This window comes from Lampetra planeri, chromosome 6, assembly GCF_965212315.1.
Source record: "Lampetra planeri chromosome 6, kcLamPlan1.2.h2, whole genome shotgun sequence".
Classification (NCBI taxonomy): domain Eukaryota; kingdom Metazoa; phylum Chordata; class Hyperoartia; order Petromyzontiformes; family Petromyzontidae; genus Lampetra; species Lampetra planeri.
Genome location: NC_136112.1, coordinates 12,651,746 through 12,667,159, shown reverse-complemented (window position 1 = coordinate 12,667,159; position 15,414 = coordinate 12,651,746). Strand labels below are relative to the sequence as shown.

The following is a 15,414-nucleotide window of genomic DNA, read 5'->3' as shown; positions in this document are numbered from 1 at the left end:
AGCTCCGGCCCTTAGAAGGACGGCGTAGCTTGGGGTCCAGGGCCCCATCTTCAGGCGACCTCTTGGGTCTTGGGCTTGACGCTGACTGACTCGAGCTGCTCTGGGGTCAGGCTTTTATGGGGCTCCCAGGGTCACGACGCCCCTGGCCACGCCCACTCTCTGGAAGCTTCTGGAGGGACCTAGATTGTTGCGTAATCCCCCAGCCCCCACTGGGGGCCTGCGGTGTCCCCCTCTGGTTCCTAACCGCCCCCCAGGTTGCCTGACCCACGAGTCCTACTAAGTACAGACCGGACCCGCTATTGCCCCCTGTTGGGCCCTGACTGGTGGTACATGTTTAATCGCAGTGGTGGCGGCCTATTACGCCCGACAATTACCCACCACACGATGAAGCATTTTAATTTTCTCCTGTAAGTTCAGTCGGACATGGGAACCTAACCACCTGTTCCCGTATAAACATAGCGTCTACATTCGCAAATTCTACCTTTGCGCATATTTTCAAGAATATAACTCTTGCGTATGTCGTGGCCTGACCGTAATGTAAAAAAACATCCACTGTAAACTAATTGTGCAGTGTAATTTCTCGGCAACCACAACTCCCACAATTTTTCTCATAAACAAAAAAAAACACTTTCAAATTAAGGGTCTACAATTAAATAAGGTGAGCAACAGTTTGTAAATAATTTGATAATATCATCACCATCAACTCCAATAACCATAAAAGCCCCTCACAGCCCCACCTGCCTATCACTGGCGGATCCAGTGGGGGGGGGAGGGGTGGCACGTGCCCCCCCAATGATCCGATCGAAATCTCCAATTTCGATCGGATCATTGGGGTTAATTAGTAATAAGTCGGCATTTTGCGAACCCCACTGCCACTGTGTAGCATATTATTATGTGCCAGGGACTCTATGAGATGATAGGACAATAGTCCTAGTCCATAATTGGCAATAAGTAAGCAGTTGCGTATACCGTATATGACTTCCCTGAAGGCATTCACCTTCAGCGAGCGCGATGCCGATTACACACGGTTCAAATTCGACCCTCGATCGATGGCTGCGCCATCGTCGCACACGCGTCGAATAAAAAGCAAGGGACAAGTCCTTATTAACAACTCCTGTCATTTTTAATTGCTGGAGGGGTTGCCCTCCCTACCTGAAAATCCTGGCTCCGCCATTGCTGCCTATTCCATTATCGTACATAATTAATAACAATAAACTGCACTTGTAAGACACACAGGGTAGGGCTGTGGACAAGTGTGCTATGATTAATAAAAGCTAGCCCGTAACCCACAAATGGCTAAACAAATTAATAAGACTCCCAGCTCATAAGAGCTCTCAAATCAAAATTGATGTCCCATTGTGAGGAAAAAAATTAATCGGTGCATTCTGAGCAGGTCGTCACATGGGTAGTGTGCGCTCTCTGCATGCGTGCCGTTTATATTTAACTTAGTTAATGTAGAGCAAATATGTGCAGTGATTAGTATCCCCAGTGGCCTGTCCTCGCCTTGTCTGCCAATGGAAATTTTAAAACGTTTAAATGTTTACTGCTCGTTATATTTTCTCCTTCTGTTCTTTCTTTCGCCACAAGGTGGCGTGTATGCTATCATGTATGGTGACATCTGGTCACGGTGTTGGAAACGTGCTGAAAATTTCCATCTCATTTTACAGATGTTCACGCCTCGACAGCAGGAACCATTGTATGAATTATCCATTAGGCGGATACATTTTGAAAAGGTCAGGGAGCTTAATACACGAGGCAAATGTTATTACATGTGGAAGCGTGTAACGTGATACTATGACTTGAACCTTTTGGATTGCCAATCGCTGGCAGATTCTAGTAAGATGGACAGGACGTTGAGTGGATATGAGAGTACCACACACAAGGCTTGTATACAAGAGTGAACATTTATGCCCTTAAACAAGTGGCTTTTATAAAAGCGAATGAAGAGGTATTGGACGCACCCATATCAGGTATCCCATCCCCGTCTGCGTGATCCAAGCCAAAGTCTTCATCCTCTGAAAAATGGCATGCACACATATAGACAATTGATGATATGTATTAGGACACATTCAAATCAAACCCAGCTATCCACACATAACTGTAGACACAAAGATTACCCCTATTTTTTTAATCTATATATATAGTGCCGTTAGTGAGCGTCTATTAGCCCAAGTGGCAAACAAGAGTGGTGGTGTCCAGCACTGTGTCCACACCTCTGTCTTCCTATTGCTAATAATGATGACAAAAGACACCACTTACTCATTGGAGACCGGGTTAACCTAGGGGAGGGCCCATGATAGGTTCAGATAACACGTCACTAGTCACCGATGTTATCCGAGACCAGAAATCAAACTCTGGTTTCCCAGTTCATATAATACTGGGCACAAATGACTAAACTGCAGCAACCCACGAACAAACACACGCGCACAAATACGTGTACAAACAACTTACAAGTAAACACACCTATCTACGCACTGGCACATGAATGCAGACATGCGAATAAAGCCGTGCCTACAATCACGTTTTAATTTGCCGAATCGAAGGAAGAACAAATGAAAATCAAAGCATCGGCGCTGAGAACTGCGGGCTGCCGGAGACCATGTGACCACCACGCCAGAGGTGGGTGCAGGCAGGAAGGAAGGAGCCACCGGGGACAATAGCTGTGACAGCAACAATTATAGCCCCGGCCACACGCACATGGTGAGGGAGAGACAGAGACACACACACATGGGATGGGGACACAGTGAGAACAAAAGATATAGAGACATGCGAGAGAGGGGAACATAAAGTAACATGGAGGGATCAAGAGAGAGAGATAAAAAATATACGCAGGGAGATCGAGAGAAAGGAGGAATGACAGATCAACAGAGAGACAGATACAGAGAGGAAAAAGGATACAGCGATGGAGCAAGACGGGACGAGAGGAAGAAACGGAGAGACAGGAAGACGGAGGGAAACCGAGAGACCCGTGACAAAATACACTTAGAGACAGCAGTACTGTAGACAGAGGAGAAGACCGAGATAAAGAGGGAGGGAAAGATGTGATTAAAAACAAAAAATATGACCAAAAAAACTTTTGGGTTTTGAGTTCCGAATACCTAGAGAATATATTTGTTAATAGGGTTTTTCCCTTTTTTTCTGGCAACAAAACCGACACCTTTTGCAAGGAATCATGTTTACATTAACCGCAATACTTGCAGTCAAATGCAAACAAAAAACAATACTCTTGAACTATACGCCTTTTGGCGTCATCTGGTCGAACACCATATGAAACTAGACTCTAAAGAAAGCTGTCTCTGGTGTGGACCAATCAGTTTCAAGGACAATGCTTAAATTATCAAAGTATTGTTTTTTGTTTACATTTGACTGAAAGTATTGTGGTTAATGTAAACATGATTCCTTGCAAAAGGTGTCAGTTGCCAGAAAAAAGGGGAAAAAACCCTATTAGTATATTTTGGTACTGGCAAAGGAGGTCCCATAAAGTATTTGTTATTCGGCAGAATAATAAAAAGCACAAATCAGTACACCCTTACTAAAAACGCAAATCGCGCTCCATACCTACACACACTCACCAACACAGATACCACATACTCACTCACCTTCCATTGGAGCCTGATCCAGGCCAAATCCTTCTTCCTCGGATTTCATTTGGAATAAATCTGTTAACTCGGGGTCTGACATGACTGAAACTGCAAACACGACCACACAAAAACACACGTGTAATTAGGTCGTGTTTGTGGACAAATGCAGATCAGACTGGCATAGCATGGCTCCCAATCATAAGGTTGCAAATGTAAAAAAACTTCCATCCAGGTTCAACCCAACTCAGTTTCACCTTTGCAAACACCATCCCTTTGGAGTAAGGATGTAACATTTGGTGAAGCAAATACAACAGCAAAGAATGATCCCATAGGACAAATGACATGCACGCACTCGTACATATCTACACACACACAAGACAAAGATCCCATGTATAGCCTTAACAGACTGGAAGGGCAAGTGCTGTTAGCAAGCATCCATGAAGGCCAGCACAGTACACGAGGGGGTGGGTGGCCAGCACCATGCTCAACCACCTTGATCTCCCCATAGGGGATGTTTACACACCGCATTAGGTACTAATTTGAGACTGAGTCGACCTAGGGGAGTCCCAGGACCGGTTCAGATAATTGTCACTGGTGGTGGCCGTGAGCGGATATCAACTCGGGTTGCCAGGTTCGTAGCGCGGCGCGCTAACCGCTACACTACGGCTACACACATTCAGACATATGCACACACATGTATACATACACCCCGCCGACAAATCTTCAGATAAACTACACGCTCAGGGTGCACAGAATATTTGGATGGAATTTGTATGGAATTTGGATGCGGCCAGTATCCATCTGGTCTATTTTTCAATATTTGTTTCTTAATGAACAGTAAGAGGAGCAAAATAAATAATTTAAATTAATGTTTAACTCATATTAAGTCTAATAATTCAATTATCCCACACAACAATGTAAAATCATTAAGATATTCAGCTCAACATGCCTGAGTCATGTGATATGGGGTTTGGGTGGTGAAGACACTACTCAATACAAACAATGTGACATCTGTTCAGTGGTGTTCATGTGTTTTTATCTCTCTACATCTCTCTCCCTTGTGTCGCCTCTGAATACATCTCCATCATACATCTTCAATCCCTTCTGAATACACCTCCATTCAATCTCTTCGTTCTCTTATCAATCTGCCCAGGGTTTTTAATCTGTATTTGACCTTCATAGAAGTCTTTTTATGAACAGAAAAGACGAGACTTGACGTTTGGCAAGAATTACAAGAATGTTGCCACGCGTTTACCACGTGGCTGAAGAAAAAAAAATACAAAAATTATTGTATCGGCGGTGAAATCCGAGGTTTTAAGTTTATACATAACACATCTCTTGTTTCTGTTTTTATATCTCTTCTGAATACATCTCTGTCTCTTGCTCATTCCTTCAACATACATCTCACCAACCACCCCATTACCCATGGAGAGTTGAGGGGGTGGAGGGTTTGACAACAAAGTGGCACGCTTCAACTCTTTGTTCCAAGCTTCAGGTTCAGCAGCAGTCTCCAACTCCTTCTCAGTGAGAAGCTGTTACCAGGCCATCAGCATACAAACCATGGCTGAACAACAGGGAGATCTTTTTAACTGGACCTAGTCATTGATCGGCCTCCCAATGTATCTGTACCATATGGATATTCTATTACAACAGCCATGGACGGCTTCTTGAAATAGTAAAAACATTTTTTTTAATAGTATAGGAGTCATATTTCAGTCACACCCAAATGTGAACAGAAAATGTTTAAAACTCGTGGCCATGCAGCTTCACCCAGGCCTATTCACTAACATCAAGGTCTTTAACGATTGTGAGCAGGTCAGTAACCCAGAACGCACAAATCTCAAATGAAAGCCCTGGCTTCTTCATGGGGGGTGTTGGCCAGCACCACGCCCGGCCGCCTTTGTCGCTCCCATGCGGATGTTTACACACCACACTAGGTACTCATTTTAGGCCGAGTCGACCTAAGGGAGGCCGAGTATCAGTTCAGATATTGAACACCGACGTTGGCCGTGAGCAGGAATCGAACTTGGGTCGCCAGGTATGTAGCGCAGTGCGCTCACCACTACACTACCGCTCCAAACCAACACACACAAATGCTCATCCACACCAACACAAAGACCCCCTGTATAGCCCTAACATACTGTTGGGGAAAGTGCCGTTGACGATCACCTGAAGGCCGACACGGCGCATGAGGGGGTGGGTGGGCAGCACCACGCCCGGCCGCCTTAGTCTCCCTAGTGGTGATGTATACACTACTCATTTTACGATAAATTGACCTAGGGGAGGCCCAGGACCGGTTCAGATAATCGTCACTGATGTTGGACGTGAGTGGGAACCGAACTTGGGTCGCCAGGTTCGCATACGTGGTGTGCAAACCACTACACTACCGCAACACACACACAAACACATTCATCCACACAAACCACCACAGAGACTCCGACACACACAGAGTGCTCTCTACCGAAGGGGTGATGGGCGCTGTGCGTGTCTCTGTGCGCGGCGAGCGCTGCCGCCGCCAGGCACATGAGGCCGCACTCGCCGCAGCGGTACTCGCGCTCACGCTCGTGGATCTCCTCGTGCTTCTTGAGGAAGGCGCGGTGCAGGAAGGACTTGCCGCACACCTCGCACGAGTGCGGCATGCTGCCCGAGTGCACCGTCTCATGCAGCCGCAGGTTCGACAGGCGCCGGAAAGTCTTGCCGCACACGGGGCACTCCAGCGTCGCCTCGGGCATGGGCATGGCGGGCCGCTTGCGCGAGTGTCGCCGCTGGTGCTTCTGCAGGCACTGCTGCACACGGAACGCCTTGCCGCACGTCTCGCACACGTACGGCTTCTGGCCCGTGTGGATACGCCGGTGCTCATTGAGCGTGTACGCGTCGAGGAACGCCATGCCGCAGTCCGTGCACACGAAGTTGCGCTCGCCCGAGTGGCGCTTGAGGTGCATGGTGAGCGAGCAGCGGTGGATGAACGCCTTGCCGCACAGCTCGCACTGGAAGGGCCGTTCGCCCGTGTGCGAGCGCAGGTGCGCCACGAGCTGAGCGTTGCGCGCGTAGATGTTTCCGCACTCCTTGCAGATGTATGGGTTGTTGTCGGAGTGCAGGCGTTTGTGCGCGCGCAGCGCAGGCTTGTGCTTGTACGACTTGCCGCAAACCTCGCAGACGTAGCGCTTCACGTCCGAGTGACACGCCTTGTGCTCCATCAGGTAGTTGGATGACACGAAGCCCTTCTTGCACACCTCGCACACGTACGGCCGCTCGCCCGTGTGCTGCCGCTTGTGCTGCACGAGCTTTTGCTTCTTGGCGAACGTCTTGTCGCACACGTCGCACACGAACGGTTTAGGCGGCGGCCCACTGTGCGTCGCCTTGTGCACCGTCAGATAGTAGCCCTGCGTGAAGCCCTTGCTGCAAATGTCGCACACGTAGGGCTTCTCGCCCGTGTGGATGCGCGCATGCAGCCGCAACTTGTACTTGCTGGCGAAGGTCTTCCCGCAGTGCGACTCCTTGCACTTGAAGGGGCGCTCGTTGGTGGAGCGCGACACCGTCTTGTAGGGGAGCATCTTGGGGCGTGAGCGGAACATGTGCACCGCCTTCTGCTGCTGCTCATCGTCCTCTTCATCCTCCTCTTCCTCCTCCTCCACTTCCAGCTCCTCCCCGTTGTTATTCTCAATGTCGTCGTCCTCTGGTTTTTGCTCGTATTTTGGCGACAGTGATGGCGAGGAGGAGTTGTCCATCTCAGCGTTGACTGTAGGAACATGAATACACCATCGTCATTACCATGGTTATCGTCATTCGTTCGCTCGTGTTAGCAAGGGCAGCTCTTCACACAGGCAACACTGTGGTCATTCAGTTTTACTTTGTGTTTCTTATAATTGGCAGAAATTACTCGACACCTCGATTATGCTCAGCATCCACACGCTGAGAAAAGCATTTTCATTTGCAAATGTTCGTACAAACTGCAGCACCATACATGACATTGGCGAACGGCACTGTTAGTCACATCTGTGGCCTTAATTGATTTTTGTCATCCAAGGGTTCTATCTTACGACAAAGCTAAGACTTTGAAATTTGGCTGTGTACTGAGTAAGCGCTTATCTCTGAGCGTATCTGCAAAGCCTGTGCAGGCCACATTTAGAGCAAATCCAAATAGAAATAATATTTTTAGCGTGCAGTCTCTGGTGACCAGGTTAATATTATCCAACTCATTAATATTTGACAATCAGTTTTAATTAAATTAAACACTATGGGATTGCGTGGCAGTGGTGTATAAGTGCAAATAGAATTAAAAAAGCACCACTTTCATTATTAAATTATGGGTTTTCTCACTTAAGGCAGCCCAACGCAAATGTCCACTTGCAGTAGTGCCACCTTGCTTTCCAGCCGTTTGTGAAGCTCCCAAATTTGCCTTTGAATATATTAAAGAATGGTTGAGCGGAGTACTACATATGTCAAGGATGGAGGAGAGCCGATTGCCGAGACAGACAATGGAGTCGTTTCGATGAGTCCAGCGACCAAGAGAAAGACCAGACGGTGCGATCCTGTTAGGGCTGATCTAAGAGGTCGCGTGTCTACTATGCAGCAACAGCTGTGTAGTCTGGCAGAAGGCAGAAAGCGTACGAGGTGTGGTGACATCAACAGCTTTGGCCACCATGACACCGTGAGTTTGATCTTTTTAATTTGCATAATGTGCCTGGGTAGGTCAGAGGCCTAATATTGAGCACACAGCCAGCACTACTAAGATCCTAGGTTCAAATCCACATTTCAGCCATCCATAACTAAACCAGATTAAGTGCAGTAAATTCATCATATCAAATCTGGCTTTTTACTTAATTTGGCTGATGAAAGCTAAAACTTTCATGTTTGATTACCATGACAAATATAGCTCTCAGGCAGGTATGTGATAATATGCACCGAGTCACCATAAGAAACAATTCAAGAGATGTCAGACCAGAAGCTGCTCTCTAACGTGGGGTGATGCATCACTTTCTATGAAAGTTGCAAATTTCATCTCAGGACATAATGCAGATAGCACAATTGAATTATAAATATATATGTATCTGTTCAGCCCGTTGTCAACCCACTACTGGATAAAGGGCTCCCCATGCCCTGTCGGTCATGGGGGTTTTATAACCATACTTCACCAGGCAGGTTAGCGTGGGTTGATTCAGCATTTAATAAGCAACTCATGTTAGCTGTGGCTGGGAAATGAACACAGGTTAATAATAATGATTTGTTTTGATATAGCACCAAATATGCCGGGTTGTCTCCAAGTGATAAACATCAGGTTGCCGGGTTCATAGCGCAGTCCGTGAACCACTGAACCAGTGCTCCAACCCATGGAATATCATCATCAGTCAGGGTCAAGGCCTCCCCAATTCACTGTCATCTCTCACAATCCTGCCATGTAATAATCTACCCAGCACTTGCTGCTCCCTCATTATTCCCGACCCTTGGCAATCTTTCCTGCCAGCGACACGTCCAGCCATTGGAGCTCACTTACTTTTATAAACTTTTCAAAGATAGAATTAACATGTTAATGTTTTGAAATAAACGTGTTCCTCTTCCAGTGTCTCATTGTAATTGAGGAGGGTGGGGGCTCAGAAGTGGGAAAACACATTTTTTTAAGTTTAATAAAGCCTGCACAATCCACCAAATCTGGCCTGCGGAGTTCTAGATTAGAGGCGTATTGCCTTTCCACCGTGACTCACTCGCATATCCCGCTCGCTGTGCGGCGCGGATGACGCTCGCCCCCTCCCACGTCTCTCCGTCCATGTCTCCGCCGTAGTGTTCCTCCATTTCTGACATCGTCACACCTGTGCGAGGGCGAGAGCAATAGATGCGTGAGCACAAAGCCCGCAAAAACACAAAGACAAAGATCCGCTCCCCCCGTATAACCTTAACAGATTGTTGGGACAAATGCTGGTAGCGAGCACCTATGAAGGACGGCACAGTACATGAGGGGGTGGGTGGGCAGCATCACGCCCGACCGCCTTTGTCTCCCTTGTGGAGATGTTGACACACCGCACGATATACTCATGTGAGGCTGAGTCGACCTAGGGGAGAATCAGCACTGGTTCAGATAATCGTCACTGGTGTTGGCCGTGAGCGGGCATTGAACTCAGGTTGCTGGGTTCATAGCACAGTGCGGTGACCGCTATACTCCCGCTCAAGAACATACACGCAACGCAAGCACGTACATGTGTGTACACACCCACACGTATCATTACACCAGTTAAACCCCGTCGGCCGGGTTACAGATCCGGTACGTGGGCTAATGTTAGTGAGCGCCTATTATGCTCACGTTTCCCCCAGTGTGAGATTTGATTAATAAACACAATAAGACCTGCTTCAGGAAAAACCTGACTTTGTGGTGGTTTGTGTTTGTATGTGTCTACGTAAATGTGTAAAACGCTCCTATGAAAAAAACTACTCGACCTGAAACTATAGCTGATTGTGCTGTGTATGTTTCAGCTATAAGGCAGTGTTAGTAATGACACTGGTACAGTGTTTGCAACCTGTGCTTCAACACCACTGCCAACACGGTAGCTAAAACGTAACGTCTTCATGTGTCTATTAAATATTAGAAATAAATAGATGTACAGCCACTTTGTCACTCCACTCCTAGACGAGGGCCTATGAATGCCACGTGGGTCGTGAAGGTTATTTGACCATACTTCACCACGCCGATTAGTGGTGGCTGGCAAAGGCAGGGAGCATGGACGTGGGAACATAAGAGTACGATAAAACAATGGATTTTTCTGCACCTACACTCTCCTGCCCATAACTTAGTCCCACATCCCTATGATGAACCTTTTTGTGCATGGTGGTCACCCATCCAAGTACAATTCGCGCTCAGCCTTGCTTAACTTCCAAGCTATTGTAATGACATGGTGACATCTGCTGGCCGGGAAAGGGAAGCACAGGTACAGACACGGTTAAAGTAACAACCAATCAGAGAAGGAGAGGTATCTGGGGCAAAGGTAACAGGTGGGGTTAGCCGAGATACTCCGGGGAGCTGCTCGAAGGTTCCACGAGAGGGCGTGGCCGGAGGCGGGGCCTAGCCACGCCTGGGGGGACATAAGGGGGAGCGGACCCAGGGCTCGGGGTTCGTGTGTGGATTCTTGGGTCCTGGCTGCGTCGCTGCTCGCCGACATCTCTCTCCGTCGTCCGGTCAAGTGGAAGATCTCCTGCGGGGGTTCCATCGCCATCATCGTTACGCCGCCAGCCAGCGGCGTAGCCGAGTGAGGGCGGTGGGACCACGCCGAATGATCGGCTGTGTGTAGCCAGTAGAGACGTTAATATCTAAGTTTTGTACTCCGAGTGAGAAGAATAAGGTTGGCCTGTGTTGTGCCCAGTGTGAGAAATAAAAGAAGTACCCTGTACACGACGTGTCGCGGAAGTCGCTCATTACACTATGATGAGCTTGGATGCATTCCGGATGATTTGTTTTTTCACACTGGACATATATTCAATGTGTATACTGCATTTACAAGGCACGTACCGATTCACCGCCCTGATGCTTGGTTAAATTGTTTGTCATCTCGCTCTTGCTGTCTTGTTGAAGCAATCTGTATCGCATGTTCTAACTGTGATGCTGCCGTGGTGTAATGGTTAGCGCTAGGGCTGAACAATAAATCGATTTGAAATCGAAATCGCAATTTGAAACAATGCGATTATCAAATCGCAAAGGTTGCCATTTTTAGTGATTTGAAAAGTCCTATTACTTTCTTATTGGAATTGTTTTATTTTGTATTATTATAACTTTTTTTTTATTTAAATTAACAATTGTTCTATGTTTGATTGTTCTATTTCAATTAAAACATTTTAATAAATACATGTTGGAAGCAATTCATATCTTTTAAGTTCTCATCCTTGCATAAGAATATTTCGAGCAGTTCACATTTTGATGGTATCATGTGGTAATGCTCCATCACATGTTTTAAATCTATTACACAGTGAATATTGAACTGGAGCTTGACTTTAAAAAAACATTTATCACAATGGCAATATCTATCAGAAAAATCGCAATTAGATATTTTCCCCAAATCGTTCAGCCCTAGTTAGCGCACACTGGACTTGCAATTCAGAGGTTGCAGGTTTGAATTCTCGGTGAGGCAGTTGAAGCAATTGGGAAGTTTATTTAATCCCTCCCCTCCCGCCTCTTGTCTACCCAGCAGTATAAAGGGGTGCGCTCTGCAGTTAGTTGACTGGTAGGGAGCATAGTCGGGTAAAGTGTGGATACGCCCACCTCTTCCGAGGCACTGGTCAGCGTGGTAGTGTAGACCAAAACACCCTGTAGAGGACCCTGTAGAACTCCCTCTAGTGTAGGCCCTTCCGTCAGCAGTTGCTTGAGCAAGACATCCCCGTTAGGGTTTGCTGTCCTTACCCTGCACTAGAGGTCGCAACCGGGTACCCGATACCCGTACCCGATACCCGGCTACCCGTACCCGGCCAGGTACGGGTACGGGTACCCGTTTGCGAACCTGGTGCGGCCGGGTATGGGTACGGGTAGGCCGTGAGTCACTGGTGAGTAACCGTTTGTCACTCATTTCGGGTAGGGTACGGGTACGGGTAGGGAACGGGTACCCATTTGCGACCCTGGTGCGGCCGGGTACGGGTAAGGAATCGAAACCCGTTTGCGACCTCTGCCCTGCACCTCTGATTAGCACGGTTGGCTACGTACGGTGCGAAAGAGCTACATACAGTGCGAAAGAAGTTCAATATGATACGTACAACACATATAGTACATACAAATTGAAGGACTACACCATGTTTATGTTCTAGGATAAAGTATATTACATGTAATTTGCATTTATAAAATACATATACGTATTGTTATATGCAACGTTTGGATTCATTTTATTTAACGAACGTGGATTGGTTTCGTATTTACACATTCATGTGTAAATAAAACCCGTCAACAAAAACCAGCGCCCACTGGCTCAATCAATGAACCCGAGGCACACTCATCCATCTTCATTGGTCCGAAGCCAGTGGTGGAAATTCTACATTTTCGTGGCTGGTACCATTACCTCCTCGACGTAATAAAAGCCTCTTTGCCAAGCAGTGCAGCCCCGCCAGATGGTGCTCATTTTAGTGACCCCCCAAGGAATGGAGATGGCATGATTAAGATGATGGGGCTGAGTCAACCCTGACCGGGATTTGAACTCATGACCTCATGATTGGGAGCCCTGCTGTTCCACCAACTGAGCTACTTCCTGGCCATAAAGGCCAGCCAGGAATGCCTAATTAAACATGCGTGTGTGGGGGGAGGGGTGTGTGTGATTGTGGGGAGTGGTAGGGTAGCGGTTACCACGCTATGCTACGAACCCAGTAAACCAAGTTCGAATCCCGCTCATAACCAACACCAGTTATGATTATCTAAATCGGTCCTGGGCCTCCCCTAGGTCGACTCAGCCTCAAAATGAGTACCTAACTGTAAACTATTTTTTATTTTACCAGGTATGGTCCAATGAGCTACTTAGCTCTTTTTCAGAAGCAACCTAGCCACAAATGATAGCTCAACGAAGTGGCTTATCAAGTGGATATATAGCAGCCAAACACTCAAAAAATGTTTCTAAATGTGGAGGGAAAAACAGAAAAAATTTCCACACGACCACGTGAACAACATGCAAACTCCATCTATACAAGCGTTAGGGTCGTGATCAAATCCAAACCTTCCTGTAAACTAGGCGAAGTAGTTCACATCTTGCTACCATGATTCCCTATCATCACCACTGGGGAGACAAAGGCATTCGGGCATGGTGCTGGCCTCCCATCCCCTCGTGTACCGTGTTGGCCTTCATAGATGCTCACGAACAGCATGCCCCAAAAGTCTGTTTAGGCTATACGGGGGATCTTTGTCTTGTGTGTGTGTGATCAACATTCAAGCCATATTACATTGTATGCTCCACGATCTGTAGATGCAGCGTATGCGCATGTGAAATTGTGCATTAAACAGCCCTCTGTCAATCCACTGCTGGATGACAGCCACCCCAATCCATGTGGGTCGTCAGGCTTATTTGACCATATTTCACTGCGCTGGTTAATGCAGGTTGGTGAAGATGGGAAGTATTAACGTGGCAGCATAGAAGTACTGACCAATATTGGATTTTGCTGCATTGGCCTCTGCTAACCAAAATATATAGCTGCAGCAGCCTATGAAACCTGTTTTATCCATTATGGTCACTCACCAAAGCATTGTCCAGACAACCCCGATTAGTTTCTGAGATTGTATGAGATTGGGCGCATTCTGGTGGATTGGGTGTTTATTATTTGTGTAAATAATGTACAGATAATCGTAAACAATTATATAAACACATGTATTATACACTGTAAAGTGTAATATGTAATTACATTATGATATGACTCACAACCGGAATTTCATGTGCTCCAATCCAAATAGAGGGATAACTGTGCTCATCACACTTCTACAGCCGATAAAATTAACGACCACATTGTCAGTGAATCTCCTATGTACAGACCGACCCTTTAATAAGAATAATTTCAACTTGTAATGCCCACAGTATTTACTCACTCTCATAGAGAGAGGCAAACCCAGAGGAGGCGTGATGGACCACAGACAAGCAGGAGAGCAGCGATGCATTGAGCCAGTGCCAACAATTGGCCAAGCTCTGCAGTCCTCTATATATTAAGGCGTTATCGTCCAATTCATGAGTGTTTACATGTAGGAGAAAACCGGAGCACCAAGAGAAAAGACACATGTGCGAGGAGGGAAACACCATCCCATACAGATTGAACAGATGGAGTCCACATTTGTGCTGTATTGCTTTGCCTTGGCAAGCCAGGGAATGGCACCTTGATGCCCGAGGGAGATTCGCAACATTTGGGCGATCCACCAACCGCTTGCCGCTACAGTGCTGGATAACCAGCCTGTGCCAGGAATGTGGAATTTTCATTCCTTGCTCATGAACACCAATGGAAAAGAATGTTGCCCAAAGCTCATAATAAAAACTATTAGCTTTTAAATGTACAGTACTCAACTCAAACTTACATAAAGCACACATAAGCATATTTTTTTAATCCGCAATTAATTTTGCTCTGTACATGCAACAGCACATACGTTCACAATGGGACCCTCTCGTACAAACGAACCACGGTAAATGATCGACCCATCACCATAACGATTTCACGCCTGCCCTCTCTGCGGACACAAAGGATGTTCTATTGCTGGGAGGGAGCTCGGTGCCTCCCTGGGCTGTCTTCTGCGTGGGATTGGCCGAATGACCCGGTCCCCAGGAGGGGACACAGCCACTGCCACCATCCTTACCGCCTGGGTTTCATTGCCTGTTATTCAACGAGCTCTAGGGGCGGCAATCTTCTCCACGGGCGGCTCTGAGCAAATGCCGGAAATTACATTTTTAAAAATATAAATCACAGTTGCTAAGTACAAGCCTAATATGCCAAGCTGAAAGCAACAAACAGGACGATTAAAAAGTTGTAATACATAAGAGTGAATACGTTAAATTTAATTGAGCGAGGTTATAAGAACTTGAGAAAAGTAGTGATGGGGAGGAATTCCAAAGTGGAGCAGCGTGAGGGGAGAAGCAGAAAGAGAAGTGAAAGAGGCGTGATGTGGACCTGTAGCATGATGGTTCAAGGATGAGACGACACCGTCAGTCTATTACAAATGGCAGGCGAACAATCTCACCACAGGATGACCAATAGGCATGTGATGACTTTCTGCTTTTACATGATTTCACTTTTAACTAAAAAATATACAAATTTTCACCACGTTTTCAAGTGCTTTTTTCGCGGAATGTCCCAAAGTGGGATCTTTTCCCAGCTCCCTGTTTAAATGAAATTTTTGTGTGGATGT

At 46.7% G+C, this 15,414-nt stretch overlaps 1 protein-coding gene across 1 annotated transcript in view; it reads right to left on the bottom strand.

The window, feature by feature from the left end:
* LOC144719537 (uncharacterized) overlaps window positions 1-15,414 on the bottom strand; it is a 38,625-nt gene that overhangs the window by 12,385 nt on the left and 10,826 nt on the right. The window contains exons 2-5 of the mRNA XM_078595549.1: window positions 9,284-9,388; window positions 6,043-7,320; window positions 3,600-3,689; window positions 1,962-2,015 (exon numbers count right to left, since the gene is read on the bottom strand). Of these exons, the coding sequence (XP_078451675.1) occupies window positions 1,962-2,015; window positions 3,600-3,689; window positions 6,043-7,320; window positions 9,284-9,380 (1,519 nt within the window). The 5' untranslated portion in view covers window positions 9,381-9,388. The remainder of the gene's footprint in view (window positions 1-1,961; window positions 2,016-3,599; window positions 3,690-6,042; window positions 7,321-9,283; window positions 9,389-15,414) is intronic.